At 37.6% G+C, this 21280-nt stretch overlaps 1 protein-coding gene across 1 annotated transcript in view; it reads left to right on the top strand.

Moving 5' to 3' along the window:
- Positions 1-21280, top strand: part of DNAH7 (dynein axonemal heavy chain 7) — a 244722-nt gene that overhangs the window by 56501 nt on the left and 166941 nt on the right. The window contains exons 15-19 of the mRNA XM_081581429.1: positions 2221-2299; positions 7746-7970; positions 10386-10532; positions 12242-12927; positions 14799-14985. Of these exons, the coding sequence (XP_081437555.1) occupies positions 2221-2299; positions 7746-7970; positions 10386-10532; positions 12242-12927; positions 14799-14985 (1324 nt within the window). The remainder of the gene's footprint in view (positions 1-2220; positions 2300-7745; positions 7971-10385; positions 10533-12241; positions 12928-14798; positions 14986-21280) is intronic.

The following is a 21280-nucleotide window of genomic DNA, read 5'->3' as shown; positions in this document are numbered from 1 at the left end:
AATATTTGTCAAGGATCCCAAATTTGGAACATCATTTTACTGTAATTACCCTTCATGTCCATGGGAACATGTTACCTTAACTACAGACTCATTTGTTGTCTGGAGAGGGCAATGACAGCCCATTCCAGTACTCTTGCCTGGAAAATCCCATGGCTGGAGGAGCCTGGTCGGCTGCAGTCCATGGGGTCGCGAAGAGTCAGACATGACTGAGCGACTTCACTTTCACTTTCATGCATTGGAGAAGGAAATGGCAACCCACTCCAGTGTCCTTGCCTGGAGAATCCCAGGGACAGGGGAGCCTGCTGGGCTGCTGTCTATGGGGTTGCACAAGAGTCAGACACGACTGAAGCGACTTAGCAGCAGCAGCAGCATCATTTGTTGTCCAACCTGGAGATTTTAAGGAAAACTAACTCTTGTTAAGTAAACTCAAAAATGCTAATGTGTAAAGCAGAATACCTATTTAAGACAAGAAGTGTAATTAGTGGAGTTTTCTAACACTGGTGATAATGTGCCTCCAGGAGCCTCTTTCCTGGTATCAGTTACATGGAATAAACCCCCAAAATAATCAGAATTTTTATAGTTATAGTGTTAGAGGAAAGGTTATTAAAAAGAATATTTCTTTTAGCCTATGTAGAAGCCTGGAGGAAGGTCAGGCACAGCATTAGGGACTTAGAACATGAACAAAACTGCTGAAGTTACGTTGCAGAAGTGGACATCCAATCCAGTAAATTACAACAGGATGTATTGAACCACAGAAAAAGAACAGTAGAGAAGGAAATGATCAATTTCCTTTCACAGTGAAGGTTGGAAGAGAGGGCAAAATCAGGGAAGTCTAAACAGTGGCAGTGATTCATGAATTCATTTTGAAGGTTGAGTAGGAGTCCACCAGGTGAACAATGTGGGCGAAAGAATTCCAGTTAGAGGGTATAGTATGTAGAAGGAAGTGAGGTAGGAAATGGCATGATGTGCTCCAGGAACGAGGAGTGGGTTGTGTTGCTTTCACAGATACTGTGAGGGATGAGACAGGTGGGGTTAGGGGGAGGCTGAAGACGGTGGCACCACGTGAAAAAGGGCTAGGATTTGGGTGGCTTTTCTAAGACCCAGAACCATATATTCGTCTTAAAGTACCTTTTCCTCTGAAAGTGTAGAATAGTGAATATGTCTTTTACTTATAACAGTTCATGCTGAGTGAAATATTTAATTTCATAGCTATTTCCTTGCCTCTTAGCTGCCCCTAGAGCTCATGCCAGTTCTACTTTTTCCCTTTTTCTCCTAAGTATGCCTCTCTGCAGACTCACAGTATGTACAGAGGACACACCCGGGCTATTACAGGAACTGTTAGATACAAATACCCTCAACTCCTTGCTCTCATGTGTCTCAACTCACCTCTGCACGAACCCCTTCCTGTCTGACGCCCCACATTCTCAGAGGGCAAGAGTTTGGGAACCATTCGATGTTCTTGTCTCCACCTATAAGCTCAGCCTCATTGCCTCCCATCTCTCTGGACCTGTGTTTTTGAGTTGTCCCCTCTGTGTCTCATCTTAAATCTCTCCTTCACTGTTGATTCTGCCTCTGACATTTGCAAATATGTTCAAAACCCCATTCTATTCTCCATCCTCCACTTCAACTCAACATCATCACCACCTATTCCCTCTCTTTCACCTCATAGCCAATCTTCTTGAATAAATTTCTACACGTTATCTCAATTTCCCTACCTCTCACAACTCCAGGTTTTTTTTTTTTTAATTTCATGATAAGTTCATTATTTGTATTGCCCACAACCCAAGTCAGTAGGAAATATTTGCATATTACCAGAAGTTTCTGAGTACACCAGCCCATTTTAACCATGCTTTCCAAGTAGACCACCTTTTTGTGCCATCTCAACTAAATCTGTAGTAGTATCCTTGAAACTCTAGGTTGGAAGTGATTGTTCATAGTCTTGTCTTCCATACTGGAATGTGGACTGTCTGAGAACCATTACTACATCTTCCATATTTCTGTATCTCTGTCACTTAATACTGTAGTTAGGAACATGATGGATGATCATTAAGTGTATATTGAATGGATAAGTAAGTGATCACAGATTTGCTTTTAATTAATGTGATGTCATATACATAAGATAATCTGTATTTTTCATGTACTGGAATATTAAAATAGTACACATGAATATATTTAGGAATAAAAGTTAATTATATAAATGGCTTTTGTCTGGATTTTCAGATTATGTGAGGAATTTGAGAAGATATCTGAAAAAGCTCTTAGCACACCTCCAAATACAGCAGAACTAATGGAAATGAAGGTATTGTTTATAAGCTCTGTATAGTTATATGTATGTGAATAAATTATTTTCCTTATTTTTCCCAGTTTTTTAATAATTACTGACATGATAATATAGTAAAAAATCACTCCAAAAGTTAAAACAGAGGCTTAAAATTGTAAATTACATACACACACACTCTCTCTGTCTCTCTCTGAAGCTTGGTGATGCAGGCTGGATACTCCTAGATAGTTCTGATTCAGTCAGATCAACTAGTTCTCAGTTGGACTGACTAGTATAATTATCTTCAGTAACTTTCTTCTGCTCGACTTTCCTCTCAAACTTCAGCAGTCTCACTTGCGCGTGTTTTCATGGTATGGCAGAGACAGAAAAGCAAGTCCAATTGCACATACGGTTTTTAAGTTTCTACTTGTGTTAGAATAGCAAGTAGCCTATTGACCAAAGCAAGTCACATGGCCACAGAGTCTGTGAGAGGACACTCTAAAATTAGATAGTGGACAGGTGAAATATTGGAGTTATTAATGCAGTCGCCTGTCTACAAGGATCTTTTTGAGAGTGCTATTAGTAATCATTACTGTGCTAACAAGCATAAACCAGGGCTGTCTTGGGAAACCTGAGATATGTGGTCATCCTTCATTTTTTAAATCAATGAATGTTTAATCCTTAAGTAATGTTTTGCTTTGTTTTCTATAGGTTATCTTTTATTCTATCATATATTAAACATTTCTGTGGTAGTTTGCTGAAAAATATTTTGAGCATAGGACTTATGGTACTGAAAATATTAGATAAGTCTTCTGTGCTTGAGGTCTGCCTGATGGTGAATAAAATAATATAGAACACCTGGCTAATCATCTTTTTACTTTGTTCCTTTTCCATTTTTATAACATTAAGCTTTTATAGGAGCTTTTTTTCCTTTTCTAGCAATCACAAAATCCAAAATGAACCTTGTGTTTCTAGATTTTAAAATATTTAAGCAAACCCAGCAAAACATGTAAAATCATTCAAAAGTTTTTATAGGTAGGAAATTACAAAAGGAGTTCAAATGATTATGTACATTAAATTAATCACTTAAAGAAAATTTTGTTAAAATCATTAGAACCAACTTTTATATATCAGCCTTTATATATATTTCCTCTAATTCCTTTTCAAGTATTTATACTTGAAATTGGGGCTCTTGGCACCTGAATGTATGTGTGTGTATCAAATACAAACATACCTATGGTATTTTTTTTTAGAATCTTTTATATTTTATGTTAGTTGTTGTAAAAGTGATATTTTAATATGGATGATTTTAAAGGTAGCTAGATAGTTCCATAGCTGGAAATTCCTTTGAAAAATAATGAATATTGAGTATGAAGAGTGTTATTTATTTACCCGCTTAGCCATCACTGGAATTATATAGGAACTTGGAGTTATTTTGTGTGAGTTTCTGTTTATAGCAACATTAAACAAAATTAGCAAATAGGACTCACTACTTGATGTTATAGTTCTGTATCTTGAATAAGTTTATTTCTGTAAGGTCATAAACATCTCATTTTACTCAGTACAGAAGTCAGTCTTTTTTTTATCAGTAAGAGGAAATAAAAATACAGTTGTTTGACTGCTTAGAAAGCTAATTAACCAATTTACAAAAATGTATTTTCAATTAGACCTTTATTTGGATTTGCAACAAAAAAAAGCCTAATTAGAATGACATATGAAAGATTTCAAGAAAATGTCTTTGTTTTTTAACTGAAGGATAATTGCTTTACAGTATTGTGCTGATTTCTACCAAGTATCCACATGAATCAGCCACAGGTTTACCCATGTCCCCTCCCGCCTCCCTCCCCAGCCCACCCCTCTAGGTTGTTATGGAACCCCAGTTTGAGTTCCCTGAGTCATACAGCAAATTACCATTGGCTATCTATTTTACATATGGTAATGTATGTTTCCATGTTACTCTCTTTTTTTCCTCCTTATTTATAAAAGTGAAAAATAATATGGAATTGTATGAAGTAAAAGTTCCTCTTTTCCATAATTTCTTTCTTTGAGGTTAATGGTTCTCTCCAATTGTGTGTGTGTGTGTATAGATAGATAGACAGATAGCAGAGAGCAATGAAAACGGAGAGCAATAGAGAGATGGTTATAAGAAATTTAAAAGAACTTCAAAAGCATTAAAAAAAGAAGTACTTACTTCCTGGACAGGAAGATATGGGATATAACACAGGGAAAATAAACACAGGTTGGGATGAGTAATTGCAGTTTTCTCGTTTTTCTGTAGGGTAACAGGTTTCCTTCACCATTTATATTTTTAAGATATATGCATAAATTAATGTTTCAAAAGAACTTTGAGAGAACCACATGTATATATGTACATACACATGGGCACCTCCACGTGCATGCACATGCACGCACACACACACACCTATATATTCACCCACTCACACAAAAAGAGATCTGCCTTTGCAAAAATAGAATCATTACTCTTACAAATTATTTTATTCACTTAATAATGTACCTTCTCTGTACTTCTACTAAGTAAATAGGCCTCTTAGTTTCTTCCAAAATCAATAGCCAATTACTTCAGTATAATATATTAAATGATTTGTCATTTTACTCCTGATTTGAAATGCCTCTTTTTCAACAGTAAATTTCCATACATACTTGGATCTATTTCTGAGCTCTGTTCTTGTCCATTCTCTACTCCTGAAGCCAGAACAAGATCTATTTAAATTACTGCATCTATATAGTGCATTTTGCTGTTTAGCAGAGCTGCTGCTGCTGCTAAGTCACTTCAGTCGTGTCCAACTCTGCGACCCAATAGACAGCAGCCCACTAGGCTTCCCTGTCCCTGGGATTCACTAGGCAAGAATACTGGAGTGGTTTGCCATTTCCTTCTCCAATGCATGAAAGTGAAAAGTGAAAGTGAAGTCGCTCAGTCGTGTCAGACTCTTCGCGACCCCATGGACTGCAGCCTACCAGGCTCCTCCATCCATGGGATTTTCCAGGCAAGAGTACTGGAGTGGGGTGCCATTGCCTTCTCTGATTTAGCAGAGCTAGTCTCTATCATTTCCCTTTTTCATGATTATCTTTGCCTTCTCAAGTATTTGAGCTTCCCTGGTGGCTCTGAGGGTAAAGTGTCTGCCTGCAATGTGGAAGACCCATTCAATCCCTGGGTCAGGAAGTTCCCCTGGAGAAGGAAATGGCAACCACTCCAGTATTCTTACCTGGAGAATTGCATGGACGGAGGAGCCTGGTAGGCCATAGTCCACGTGGTTGCAAAGAGTCGGACACAACTGAGCGACTTCACTTTCTTTCTTTCTCAAATATTTATCTTGAATACTTTCAGAGACTTAGAATCATATCAAATTTAGTTTCTTTTAATACCCTTGCAATTTTAATTGAAATTGCATTGACTTTCTAGACTGGAGGAGAAACTGTTAGTCGCTCAGTTGTGTCTGACTCTTTGAGACCCCATGGACTGTAGCTCGCCAGGCTCCTCTGTCTGTCCATGGAATTCTCCAGGCAAGAATACTGGAGTGGGTTGTTATTTCCTTCTGAGGAATGACTTCATTCATAGCTCAGCTGGTAAAGAATCCACCTGCAATGCAGAAGACCCCTGTTCAGTTCCTGGGTTGGGAAGATCCCCTGGAGAAGGGATGGGCTACTCACTCCAGTGTTCTTGGGGTTCCCTTGTGGCTCAACTGGTAAAGAATATTAAATAGTAAAGTAACAGGTTAAATAAAACTAATTGTTATTTTTGAATTTTAAAATCTGTTGTTTTTTAGGGGGGATATAAACTAGAATTCTGCCAAACTGTTGCTTATATATTCTATCTTGTACCATGCTTTCTTGAGATATTTTTATGTTCTAGAGATGAAGATTCTTACAGATGTGATCCTAGGGACTGTGAAAGTGAAAGTGAAAGTCACTCAGTTGTGTCTGACTCTTTGAGACCCTATGGACTATATAGTGCATGGAATTCTCCAGGCCAGAATACTGGAGTGGGTAGCCTTTCCCTTCTCTAGGGATCTTCCCAACCCAGGGATCAAACCTAGGTCTCTAGCATTGCAGGCCAATTCTCCTTACAGTCACCAGTGGACTTCCCTTGTGGTTCAGTTGGTAAAGAATCTGCCTGCAATGCAAGAGACCTAGGTTTGATCCCTGGGTTGGGAAGATCCCTGGAGAAGGGAAAGGCTACTGACTCCAGTATTCTGGCCTAGAGAATTCCATGGACTATACCTATGAGGTCACAAAGAGTCAGACACAACTAGGCAACTTTCACTTTCTCCAGAGGATCTTTCTGACCTAGAGATCAAACTCAGGTCTCCTGCATTGCAGGCGGATTCTTTACTGTCTAAGCCACCATTTACTTCTTTATGATATTATGTCTTAATATATATTTCTATGTTTATTTGATACTTTAAAAATGCCCTTCCATAACATACTGTAGTCTTCCTCATAGGTTTAACACGTTCCTTGTTAAACTTGTCTATAGTTATATTTTGGTTTTTTGCTCGGTTTTGCCTGACTCTTTGTGACCCCATGGAATGTAGCCCACCAGGCTCCCCTGTTCATGGAAATCTCCAGGCAAGAATACTGGAGTGGGTTGCCATGCCCTCCTCCACAGGATCTTCCCAACCCAGGGATCAAACCCAGGTCTCCTGCATTGCAGGCGGACTCTTTACTGTCTGAGTCACCAGGAAAGCCCATATTTTAGTTTTTATAACTAAAGTCTTGCAGCACTTGTGTCCATTGCAAATTTGCAATTTTACATTTGTTATGATGGTTATTTGGAGAAGGAAATGGCAACCCACTCTAGTACTCTTGCCTGGAGAATTCCATGGACAGAGGAGCCTGGTGGGCTGCTGTCCATGGGGTCGCACAGAGTCGGACACGACTGAAGCAACTTAGCATGCATGCATGCATTGGAGAAGGAAATGGCAACCCACTCCAGTATTCTTGCCTGGAGAATCCCAGGGACAGCGGAGCCTGGTGGGGTGCTGTCTATGGAGTCGCACAGTGTCAGACACGACTGAAGCAACTTAGCAGCAGCAGCAGCATGATTGTTATTTGACTGTCTCCTCCACTAAACTTTAAGTTCTCTGAGGGCAAAATCCATGTTGGTTTTTGGCACACTGAATTGCCAGCACTTGGCACAGTATCAGGCACACAGTATGTGCCACAAAATGCTATTCTGAAAGAATTAATGGTATCACTCAGCATCTGCTTCTTATGTTCCAGAGAACCATAGCATTCCTGGGTTTTCCAGTGCTTTTTGTCTGTTGCTTAGTATTTCTGTTTTCCCACCCTGCTCTGTCAGTAAAGGTTTACAGGAGGGATAAGCAGACTATGCTTCAGTCCCCTATTTAAACCAAAAGTCTATCCTTCTAACAAATCTGTACATATTTATGCAATGTATTTCCACAGGCTATTTTTTGACATGAGCTGTTCCTTAAAATGCCATCTGTATTTTTTTTCCCCTCAGGCTTATATTCAGAAAGTAGAGACAGTTGATATGGTTGAACTGGGACAAAGACTGGTGGATTCTAAAAACTGCCTCACCTTCCTCATTGAGTGTACCAACTTTTCCCCAGCTGACATTAGGCTAAATAATAATGTCTTCCAGTGGTATGGAAGAATGGAAGAAATTTTTGATGAACATAGGAAAATCATTAAGGAGAAAACAGAACAATATCAAGAAGGTCTTAAGGTAGGCATCGTGGATATTTTAAATATTTTCATTTTCTGGAAATATTTAGCTTCCTACATAGCACTGTCAGCTTCTCTATTTCACAGTTCACATATCTTAGCTCTCTCTTTCCATTAATCTTAGAAGAAGATAGTACACATATTGGATGAATGTGGCATCATTTCTTGATTTTTCAAGGGAGAAAACTTTTTAATACATTGCCCACAAATAACCATTAATAAAAATGTTATCTTATACAGTTTATAGTGCTCTCTTGAGTTTACTTTTGTTAAGGCCAAAGCCACCTTGGTGAGGTATGCCTTCACACTGTGTAATTGCCAACTTGCCTAAGTACTCCACTGATTCTAATGTTCAGTAATTTGAACCTATTATGTGTGTCCTACAAATAAGATGGTTTGTGATTTGCCCTATCTGTCCAGCCTCATCTCCTACCTCTTCCCACTCCTTGCTCTTGTCTCTTCAGTAACCCTGAGCAACTTCTGGTACCCACTCTCCTACACCTCTCATCTCTTGCCCACACTCTCCATTTCTTCTTCTTCTTCTTCTTCTTTTTGATGTTTGTTACTCACTTGCTTGCGCTGGGTCCTTATTGCTATGCAGGATTTTCTCTAGTTGCAGTGAGAAGTTGCAGGCTTTTCTCTACTTGCACCACAAGCTTCTCACTGTGGTGGCCTCTTGTTGCAATGCACAGACTCCAGGATGCACTGGCTTTGGCAGTTGTGCACACAGGCTCTAGAGCAAAGCTCAGGAGTTGTGGCACATGGGCTGAGTTGCTCTGTAGCATGTGGGAGCTTCCCAGCCAGGGATCGAACCTGTGTTTCCTGCACTGGCAGGCAGATTCTTATCCACCGAGTCACCGGGGAAGCCCCACACTCTCCATTTCATCTGGAGTGCCCCTCTGTCCCCCACACATGCCTGTCTATCCTGCAAAGTCATTGACTTCCGGAGAATCCCTTTCAGTCAGACCTCGGTGCTTCTTCTCCTCTGCTCCCATGATAGTTTTAACACGTCTCCATTGGGCTAATTATATTATTATCTTCAGGTTTTTCTCCCCACTAGCTGGTCACCTCTTTGATAGCAGGACTTTTATTTTTACTTTTTCTCTATTTTTTAACCCTACTGACTAGCACAGTGTCTGACACACAGAAATGCCATGAGCACTTCATAGCTATGATCTGAATAAATGACACCGTATTGTCAGTCTCATTTTGCAGATGAAGAGACTTAAGGTTCCCAGGTGAAGGTGAACCGACTTGTTTCAAGTCAGCCAGTAGAGCTGTTCTTTGATAGCAAGCCTAGCCTTTGTCTGCCACACTATAGCAAATACAATTAATTGGCAGAATATGTTTGGAGCATAAATTATAGACTTAAAAATTTCTTAATCCTTCATTTTAAACTGTAAGTGTCTATTTAAGTATTTATTTCTGTTTTACATTTAGGCCATTTCAGAATTTTTTAAAACTTGTAGAAAACATCATGAATATTAGATGCTTATGCTACAATATAATAGATTCTTAGGAAATCACTGGGTGACCCAGAATTATCTCTACTTCATGGTAATGTATACCATTCTACAAACTATACTTCATATTCATGAATTTTTGTTCTCATTTTCCTTCTCTCACTGGGCCAGAGCAATAAATTGCCCAGGAAACTAAAGAGGACAGAAATCAACCTAGATAATCTATAAAAAATTATTTTTAATAACCTAGATTTGAGTGTTTTATTAAGAGCTGTTTAAGAACCATTTAATTTGGAATGTCTTTCCAATGACAATTTTGTAAGAAACTTCTCATTAAAAAACACACGTTTGTTTTATACTGGAAGGATTTAATTTTTAGTCTTTTAAATCTGTATATATTTTTCTTTATTTCTTGTGAAGTGAACTCATGGGACAAGAAAAATAAACTCAGAATGCTTTGTTTTAGCATTACTAATTGAAGAGATATCTGAATATTAGAATGCAAATAAAGAAATTCATTTTTTTCCGGTTAGTAAAAATGCTGCACAGTTACCTTTATAGGTCTTTAAAAAATTGGAGTTCTCTTAGTCCTGTACTTGATTATCATGAGATTTTTTTCAAGTGAATATATATTTCATTAGCATACTAAAGAATACCATTGTTTATCACATTCTTATATATTTTATTAGTTCGAATTTCTTACGTTGATGATAGAGGGGTAAACGTTCTCTGATTTATGGATTATAGGAAACTTAACTCATTAGTTTTAAATCCAGACTCTTAAAAATTCTACATGTTTTGGATCCCAGTCATCTTCAAGATCGCCCCTTTCTTTATATTTTGCCAGTGATGAAATGTAATAATTCTGATAACCCTTATAAATTTCAAAACTTTCTCTTGATGCTTACGGGTTGTTACTCTTAAAAATAGTAACAAAAATTATTTTTTATTAGTTACGGTGTGAACGGTTTGTGGAGGAATTGGAAAGTTATGCTAAACAGTCAGAAGAATTTTACTCATTTGGAGATCTTCAGGATGTACAACGGTACCTGAAAAAGGCTCAGACACTGAATGGAAAGTTGGATTTAGCAGCAGACAAGGTATAATTTAAAACTTCTTAGTAGAATGAATTAGTTCAACAGAAAGAGCATTTGACTTTGTATTGAGTATTCACCTTTAAGAAATGGATTCAAAGAGTTTAGCAACATTTAATTAGAGATTAACATATATGGCACAAATAGATTTTATAGAGGTGTTTCAGGGAGGAGCAGCATTGCTGTTTTCTATTGGCAGTGATAACATTTTAGGGGCCTTCATCTTTTATTTTAAAGATAGAGTTGTATCTCCATCTGCTTTTTAAGTTTTATTTTGTGTCACTTGATCATTTACATTATGTGATAGCACCTGGTTACTGTTTAGATTTCCCACCTTCATGGAAGCCGGCTTAAATTTCTTGGCTCTGTTTTAATGGTCCATTGTTTTCTCCCATCAAGCCACTTTGTTTCCAATACCACTATCTCAGAAACCAGTGTTCTCATTAGGAGCTGGGTGGGGAAAAGCCATACTCTTAGCCATGTAAGATGTTTGAAATTTTTAATTATTTTTTTTATAAAAAGGGGAAATAGAAAAATGGGCTTCTGTGGTGGTTTAGTGATAAAGAACCTGCCTGCCAATGCAGGAATGCGGGTTCAATCCCTGGGTTTGGAAGATCCCCTGGAGCAGGAAATGGCAAGCCACTCCAGTATTTTTTTCCTGGGAAATCCCATGGGCAGAGAGGCCTGGTGAGTTACAGCCCATGGGGTTGCAAAAGAGTCAGACACAACTTAGCGACTAAACAACAACAACAAAATATGAAAACAGACCATATTATGATTCTCTAACATTTCTAATATATTGCAAGATTTTGATATTTTATTTCAGGTAATTATAGAGTTTATAATAATCTCAGATGTGTAAATATATGTTGAGAAAAGAGAAATTGTAGTTTTTTTAAATTGATGTCACTGAAATTTTATGTAACCTGCATAATTTGCATATCTAGCTCACTCTTTTCAATTCAGTAGATTACTCCTGTATACCCCCGACATCCTTACAACTTCACTACTTCACTAAGAGGAAATTAATGCTTTCTTTGCATCTCTTATCCTATTTACCTTTAAGACCCAACTCCAGTTGTAGCTTCTCTACAGGAGCATCTATGATTGTGCTATTTCAGAAGGCTCTCTTGTCTTTGAGTGATAGCATTTTAAAAAATATACTATTCAATTTATATTAAATGGCTACTGTTCTAAGGCATTTCTTCTGTTGCTTATTTAATAAGTAACTGGTATTTAACTCCTCAACTGGATTACTAACTCCTGGGAATTGGTACTTTGCAATATACTTTTTTTTCTATTTTCTACAGTACCTAACACAATGCTGTGTGTTTGTAAGTATTTAAGTTCTTATTAATTAATAAAAGAAGCTATATACTCAGTATATCTGGATGGTCAGAGACTTCTTTATATATATAAATGTACTATTTTAACTAACTTAAGAAGTCATTGTTCTCTGAAAACTGTAATAAAAAAGAAATAGGAACAGCAAAAATGAACAAACAAAATACATAGGAAAAAGAGATTATTGTTTTCCAGGTATGGCCTAATTTAAGTTTACCTTCAGCATTTGATGAGAGATTTTGGGGGGGCCACATTCGGTATATTTTTATTTTTTATTTTTATTTTTATTTTTATTTTATTTTATTTTTTTAAAACTTAATTTTGAATATCATTCCCTTTCAGAATAGTGTGTTTAATACTTGTCCTTCCAGATTGAGCAGTTTAATGCTGAAGAGGAGGCATTTGGTTGGCTACCATCAATATATCCTCAGCGTAAAAAAATCCAAGATGGTTTGAACCCTTATCTCCGTCTCTATGAAACTGCTGTAGAATTTAGCACCAAATATAGAGCATGGACAGAAGGACCATATAACAAGGTGAATCCAGACCAATTAGAAACAGACGTTGGAAATTACTGGAGAGGACTCTATAAGCTGGAGAAAACCTTTCACGATTCTCCCAATGCACTGGCAATGACCAAAAAAGTAAGAGCAAAGGTGGAAGATTTCAAGCAGCACATTCCTCTCATTCAAGTGATTTGTAATCCTGGTTTGCGCCCCAGGCACTGGGAGGCCATGTCCAGCATCGTTGGTTACCCGCTGCAGCCAGCAGATGATTCCACTGTCTTCTCTTTCTTAGATATGAATCTGGAGTCATATTTAGATAGGTTTGAGGGTATTAGTGAAGCAGCTAGCAAAGAATATTCTCTCGAAAAGGCCATGGAGAAGATGATTAATGAATGGGATGCAATGGAATTTGTCATTCTTCCTTATAGAGAGACTGGGACATCTATTTTGTCATCAGTTGATGAAATTCAGATGTTGTTGGATGACCACATTATTAAGACACAAACTATGCGAGGATCTCCCTTCATTAAGCCTTATGAAAAGCAAATGAGGTAACGTGATATTTCTATGACAGTGTTTATAGTATATTGTCAAAATTATCACTCATATATAATATACAGTTCTTTTTGAAAATTGAGTCTGCGCTTTATACTTAATATTTTAAATAGTACATTGGAAGGAATATTAACCTTTATTTCTTTTAGAAGAGTCTTGATACTTTTGCTATCACTATATTCAGAACAAAGGTAGTAGACAGTGTCCAGATATTCTTTTTTATTGCCCACAGTCCGATCTCATATATTTGATGCTCAAAAATAATCTTGTGCCTATAAACATAGTTTATAGAACATATAAACAATAAATTGAAGATATTATGTACTTTTCCAAATAGACTAATTAGTTTGTTGTAGATGACCCTTATCCTGTCAATTTTTTTGTAATCTGTATTAAGCAGTTTATATTTTACCTTAAAAAAGAGTAAATCCAAATCAGAATGCCATCTTCAATGTGAACTTACATGGCAAGGGAAAGCTATCTGCTTGGGTATATCAGCCTCTGGTTATGGATACATTATCCTAAACTTGAGCTTGCCCAGCTATTGGTGTTGGCTCAGTCTCTGATTGCTCTGCCTCCTGCCCAACTTGCTCCAACGTGCTCATCAAGAGTAATTTTTGAACTTCTCTGAAAGTGGCACATCTAGATTCTATTTTTAAGAATTATGCATGAGCTCATTAGCTAGTGAGAAAATTTCTGCATTAGCAGGGATTAGATAGAGAGAGAGGGAAGAGTACCAGAAGGAAGCAGAGGCATTCATTGCCTTGTGTGAAAGACAAATTTATTGATGAACATGGAAAGGAAAGGCATTTTTAAAAGACATTTAAAAATGCCTGGTGACTTTGTGAACTCCTATATACATTTCTTGGTGTTTGCAATCTAAAATTACAGATCACTACTTATAAATGATGAGTAATATATTAATCCACACATAAAGCCATCCCATATCTAAGTTTTGTTACCTTTAACCAATCATTCTTCTTTATGGCTATGTTATCTCATAGCATAATGATTACAACTGTCTAGGTTCCAATCTGGCTCTTTTGTTCATTAGTTAAGTGAGCTTGATGCTCACCTCTATGTACCTTAATATCCGTACTGGTAAATAGATATACATTCTGGACGCTGACTCTGAGGGTTGTTGTGAGGATAGAGCAAATACACACAAAGACCTTAGAACTGTGATTGTAAAATTGTTAGTTTTTGCTGTAATTATAATATTTATTCTTAAGGAAATTTAGTCATTTTTTTCCTCTGTGTTTATAAATGAACCAATAATTCATTTTAATTCAAAAATGCCACACTAATATATGGGGTCAGAAAGAGTCAGACATGACTTAGCAACTGAACAGAGCAGAATATACTTATGATTGTGTAGGTTTTTCTTTAAATGCCTGTTATATCTTATCAATTGGAATATTTTCTCTTGGGAAGATAGCCCTTATGGGTCCAAATTTTTAAAAAAATGAAAAAACAGAATGTTAAATGAATCTTGGATGTAATTACTTTTACTAAGAAGAAGTTCAGAGTGCCTTTGATTGAGAATACCATTACTATCTCCAAAATCTCATTCTCAACTCATACACTTTGGCATGGAATTGGATTGCAGAAAGGTTTATTGAGATGACATATATAGAAACCAACCTGTTTGTAGATAGGTGCATCTGTATCAGCATAAATGTTGATGCTATTATTTAGGTACAGATTTTATAGAACCAATCTAGTGATTTATCTTTGATTGTAGGTAGATGAATGGAAATTGGCATAACAACATTGCATGTACTGTTAACAGTCTGGTTTTGAGTTTTATCATGTGAAACATTTCTTGATTTGCTATTGATAAGCACCACTGTGTTTTGCTTCTCAGGGAGTGGGAGGGCAAGCTCCTGCTGCTTCAGGAGATTCTGGATGAATGGCTCAAGGTCCAAGCCACATGGCTGTATTTGGAGCCCATTTTTAGTTCTCCAGACATTATGTCTCAAATGCCTGAGGAAGGGAGGCGATTTACCACTGTGGATAAAACATGGAGAGATATAATGAAAAGTGTCCTACAAGTAGGTAAAAATCTTTGAGAACATGATTATTTTGTTTAAGTAACATTGTTTTCAAAACAATCCAAGTAAGCCATTGTCTTTTCCCCACATATCTAATATCCCATATGAGATATTATTTTAGAATCCCAGGAGCAAGAAACATCAAAAGGAAAGTAGGTGTTTTGTCCTGATTACTTCTTGAGGTCCAGGTTGAACTTGCATTATTTAATGACAGTGGTTCTAGCAGTGGTTCTTACCGGATGCTCTGGTGGAAAGATAGCAGCGCGTACCCATCACGTGATGTCCTGTCTGTTCTCTGACTCCCATGTTATGGCTGTACCACCTCTGAAGTGCTCTGTGGTGAGAAAAAAGCAGCATGCCAGCCGCTCAATCAAGAAGCTTCTCTGTAGGGACCTAAAAGAAAGAGCTGCAAAGATATCTCTCTCTCTCTCTCTCTCTCTAAAGAGCCCAATAAATACAAACAAAATGCAATCGCACAGATACAGTGGAGAACATATACTTTGAGGGAATTTAATAAAAACCATGAACACTCAGGAAAGTATGGTTTTTGTTCAGTTCAAAAGACATGCCTGCAAAGCATAGTTTGTTAGTGGATGTTAAGATTAAAATAGAATAAATATTAGTTATTATATCATTAAATGAATGTGAACTTCTCTATTGGTGTTTTGATCAGATATTGATACAAGTTTATTATAAGTAGGGAGAGGATTATCTTAAATTTTTTTCTACCCTAAAATGGAAATGTGTTTATTTTTATTATTTAAACTTTGAAAATTATGACTATAATCCTAAATGTTGATAATATTGTATCAGTGACAACTATATGATTTGATAGGAAAATATCCCATAAGATGGACATGGGTCTGTTTATTTAATAAGTTTACTTCACTTTATGTAATAATACTTGAAACAAAACATTGTATAAACCAAACTTTTGTAGAATTAATCACATTGGGATTCCATATTTAAAGAACCTACTGATGAATCACATTTTTCTCTTTTTTTTATTCATTTCTAATTAATTTGCTTTGTAAATTTAGCTTCTCCTTTTATATATTGTTTCCTTACAACATGGAAAAATCCTTGTAACATGTATATGTTTTTGTTTGGAAGAGGATGATGTTGCCCCCCACTTTTGTTGCCCCCCAAAAGAATAAAGCAGATGCTTGTATTCTCCTAGTTAATATAATATTAAAAGTTAAAAAAAAATTTTTTTTTTGGCATTTGATCAGGAGAAGTCGTGTCAGACTCTTTGCAACCCCATGGACTGTAGCCGCCCAGGCTCCTCTGTCCATGGTATTTTCCAGGCAAGAGTACTGGAGTGGGTTGCCATTTCCTTCTCCAGGGGATCTTCCTGACCCAGGGATCGAACCCAGGTCTCCCGCATTGCAGGCAGACGCTTTACTGGCTGAGCCACCAGGGAATCCGAATCAGGCATTTCATCAAAATGCTCTTCAAAATTCATATTGTTAAGAAAATTTAATAATTCAATGCCTTGAAAGAGCAGCTATACTGAGACTAGTAATAATGGAGACAGACTTTTAATTTTATAAAACTGCTGAAATAAAAACATATTAACAAAAAAGCATTACTTACTCTCATTCCCAAATAAGCAGTTTTCTTTGGATGACACTTCATTTGTTTTTGCTATAAGATTTGATTATCTTCCTCAACTGGCTTTACATTTTCTTTTTTTCAGTATGTTAGCATCAGGACAGCTTTTGTTTATACTCTCCAAAGCCTTAAAAATAAACCTAAGTCCATATTCTCTCAGGAAGGCTAATGAGGATGATCTGTACAAGAGAGGTCACTGGATTAAGTGCTTGGTACAAAAAGTTGTCACTTTCAGCCTTAGGGGTTTCTAAATGTTCTTTTAGAACTATGCTAAGAGAAAAGACTCAGAGGTTAAAAACAGAATGTAAATGATATTGTTAATATAAATGGCTTGATTGAGGTTGTTTTGATTCCTTAAGGCATAAACATGAAATAATTTTATGTTTTGGTATCTTCTCCCAAATACGCTTAGCCAAAGGCTGTTTCTCACTGGGAAAGGCTCTCCTACTGAAAGTTCAGTGTAATTCCAGAATTTTCCAGCCCCTTTTGGTTAGGATAATTTTGCGTATGAAGACTGAGCTATACCTATTTGAGAACCTCAGTCACATGTTATATTTAGAGCTGTCTGCTCTTTTTGTTGGTGGTCAGAATTTGGATGACCTCTTGTCTTTGATGCCCATGCACTGTGCCTTTACTTTTGGTCATCACAACTAGTAAGTTTTTTGACCAACTATGGACAGGTGAAGTCCACAGATTAACTTGCTGTGCACAGGTGAAGACCCCGACAAGTTCTGGTTGCCAAGAGACTCTACCATGAGCATCTCCCCTAGGTTTTGTCATCCTTGGCTTCATCTTCACACTAATGGACCGATGATGGCTTTTGCCATGTTCTTCTCATATGTGTATTTCGCCCCATGCTACAGCAGTATTTCACAGATCTGTAGCCCTTAATTTCACCTGGGGTGTGCAGCACCTGGGATCCATCTTCTCTGCCTCTTAGTAACCTTGAGCACATGGCCCTTGCCACTCTGGTCACCCCACCACACCACCTTCTCCCGAGCCTTCTTTTGTTCTGATAACACTGCAGCAGGTCAGCAGACTGGTAATGGCATAGACTTCAGGACGAAGACATCAGCCTTCTGTCTTTACATGCACTTGAAAACTTTTCTAGGGACTCTCTGAGAAGAGAGAATGTGGGAACTACTATGGGAACGATGAATTGCCTATCATTTGGAGTTGAAAGAAGTAGATGATCTTTTGCATTTATCCAAATTTGACTTTTGATCCACATGAATCTTTTGTATTTCCTGAGTTCAGTTCAGTTGCTCCATTGTGTCTGACTTTTTGTGGCCCCTTTCATATAAGGCAGGAAAAGACACACTTGAATTTCTCCCCAAACTTTTTCTTTTTATAGTCTAACCCCATCTCAATAAATATGAACAGTACTCTTCCTGTTTTTCAGGCCAAAAGCATAAGAGTCATTATTTTTCTGTTTCCTTTTACTATCATAAATATCACTTGGCACCGAGTATCTCACCAGTTTCTAGGGAGCTGGAAAGCTAAAAATTATGTCTCCCAGACTCCTTAACAGCTAAGTTTCTGGAAATGAATTCAATTTTGATGGTTAGGTACTCTCATCAGGGATTTGGAAGGCATACAGCAGCCATCTTCTTGCCATTTTAGCTATTTCTGCTGTCAAAAAAAGTCACTTTTTTTTTCTTTCCCTCAATGTCTGGTCACCAATTTGATGGGTACTTAAAGATGATGATGATGGTGGCTTCATGACCCTCCACTCTCTGATCCTAGAATCACAGCCACAATGGTGTGTTTTTGAATGGAGTCGTTGCACTGGTGGTGTCCTTTTGTTCTTAGTGGGGCAGAGATAACAACCCTCCCGGAAGATCAGTTCCACAGGGTTCTCGGAGTTTTCCTGGAAACCCAGACTGGAGTGTACTCCCCTAGACCTTCTAGTGATTTTGTAATCACTTAATTCCCTATGTTAAATTTCTTTTTTGCTTAATTACCTAGAAAGATCCTGCACTGAATTCTGAATACAGGTATCAAAACCTCAAAGTTGGAATCTAGGATTGTCTACCTGACCCACTTGGGCTTTGGGGTAGTTAAAATCTAGTTACCATCTGAAAATGGAACACTGGTGATACCTATTAGCAGTGCAAAATTCACTTACTCAAATTATGCTACTGGTCTCATGAAGTGAAGAGTCTGTTTTATAGGCTTTGGTGGACCAAGTGGCTGCTGGAACAGGTCAATACGGTACAAATTTGAAATACAAGGGATGTGAGATGGGCTGAATTTTTTCTAAAACACTGGGAAAACTAAAGAAATGGTCTAATTAAAGGCTTAAATTCTCTGCTCAAGACATGGTCAGAAGATTAAGATGCTTCTGTGATTGCCCTCAGAGAGCTTCTTAATTCTCATAGCTACAATTCTGACATAGCCAAAAATGACAGTCTGATCCAGCAGGTTGCCAAATTACAATGTAATTTAATTCACAGTCTTGCTAGATATGTTCTGTGAATGATAACTTCCTTATTGAGAAAGAGTGGGATGGTGAGAACTGAGAATTGGGGATATTTGAGGGAATTTGATGAACTTTGGTTGCCCTGACTCTCACACTGAGAGCCTCCCTTGCCAGAAGCCTTTCCAGAATTCTAAGGAATGTGGGAGGTATTGTATTGTAATAGTGCTTGTCTGGGGAGAACCAAAGTTAGATGCGGTCTGATGGATTGATGTGACTGCACTTACCAGACATTTGTGTTTCAATGAGCTAGTCACAGAGATGTGAGTCATTCTGTTTACTTACTTATTTCTGCCAAAACCTGCCTTAGTATGATTTAAACAAAGACTGGTTTATAGATTTCTGCAAAATATGCTTGCATTGTTCAGAAGCAGAAATTACAACCTCCCTCCCACCTTAGGGGATTGAATCAAAGCGTAGTAGGAAGGGAATCCTTCTAGAGGGTACAACTTCAATTAATATTAGTTTTTTTTTTTGACCTTGCCTATAGAGATGGCCAGAAGTGTGGATCTACATTGATCATAGTCAATAGTAAGCAGTTTGGCTATATAATCAAGGACTTAGAAGAAACAAGATTGAAAGATTGGTAATAAGGAGATCTATCAGGAATTACAGAATAGACTAGAATATAAGTATATTTGTGCTCCATGTAAATGTTTAATAAAAGGTAGTGCTGCAAAAGGAGGCACTTAATATAGTTGACCAGTTGATCTATTTGTGAATGTCAACCAGTATATGCCATTGTATGCAGAGTGAGTTGTGAAATGGAAAAATCACATAATATATTGCCCAAAATGCAAAACTTCTGAAAGTTATAGCAATTAATAAATAAGCCAGGAAAGTAAGCATAAGCCAGAGAACTCTCCTCATCAAACTGGGAATATGTGGTCACCCAGGCTACAAACAAAGAAGTCATAATGGCACCAGGCTACAAACAAAGAAGTCATAATGGCAGAGATGGGAATTATGGAAGGATTTGTCATCATGGACTGTCCCTTACCCAACACTGCAGAGCGTCCATGCTGCCAGCATCAGAAATGAATAAAATGCTTCTGATGCAGGATCACACCTGAAGGGACCAGGCAGCCATTTAGAAGGGATTAAATACAGTGCACCTGTTTCAGAATAGAAGAGATCAGTGATTTGTCTGCACCAGAGGGCTTTCCTTTCTTTTCCAAGTTTCTGCCAACACAGTCATTCATTGACTTACTGAACGACTTATTGTCACAGTTTCCATACAACACTGCTTCTACTATGGAATTCACATTACAAAGGAAATGAGGCAATTGACTGATACTCTTTAAGATTTACAGATCCTAATGTGAACATTGACCTTATAAAAAGTGAAATGTCTCATGTTGAAGGCTCAGTTGCTATATGAGCAGGAAGAAAATAGTTTGTGAGTTTGGCATGCAGTTCTAGAGGATACATAGCCCATATTCTCAACCAGCTTCAAATAGTTTCTCCCAGAGGCACAGTTCATGGGTCTGGGAATTAAGGAGTGAGAATGTTGACTTTCCATACTAGTTCACCCAATAAACGACTCACAACAGTTCTGCCTCACAACTTTTGGTCTTGCTAGTTGAAATATCTTAGTATCCAGGGGAGAAATGCTTCTGTATGGGACATTGCAGTAGTTTCATTGAGCAGGAATTTCTTGATTTACTCACTTTACCCTTTGCCTCTCTGTCCTTACAACTTTCCACCTTACTTACTCTATTCCAGCCACGCTAGCTTCCTTTTTTGAATCACACATGCCAAACACACTCCGCCCTAGAACCTTTGCACCTACTGGACCCTGTTCTTCCAAATATCTGCAGAGCTCATCAGTGTCTTTGCTTCCTGGAGTCTTTTCTCAACTATTCCCTTTATAAAGAGGCTCACACAGCAATGTGTTTAAATTGAAACCTGCCTCTGCCTTTTCTGGCCATCCTGATGCCCCCTTTTCTTGTTTGCAGCATTCATCACCTTCTAACTTACTATATGATATATGAATTATTTTGTTATTTATCACCTGTCTCCTCTTGGAGGCTGGGGTCTTTGCTTTGTTCACAGTTGTGGCCCAAGCACTGAAAACAGTGTCGGACATGTAGCAGGCTCTCCAAAAATATTTGTCCAGAGTGAATGAATAATTAAATTGAGATTGATCCTTGAATTATTGCTAGTTCTAAGAATACTGAGTTCATTCTGAAAAACCTCTAA

Source organism: Giraffa tippelskirchi, chromosome 3 (assembly GCF_054371585.1).
Source record: "Giraffa tippelskirchi isolate mGirTip1 chromosome 3, T2T-mGirTip1v1.2.pri, whole genome shotgun sequence".
In the NCBI taxonomy this organism is placed as follows: domain Eukaryota; kingdom Metazoa; phylum Chordata; class Mammalia; order Artiodactyla; family Giraffidae; genus Giraffa; species Giraffa tippelskirchi.
Note: the sequence above shows the minus strand (reverse complement) of the source record. Positions and strands in the feature narration are given on the sequence as shown.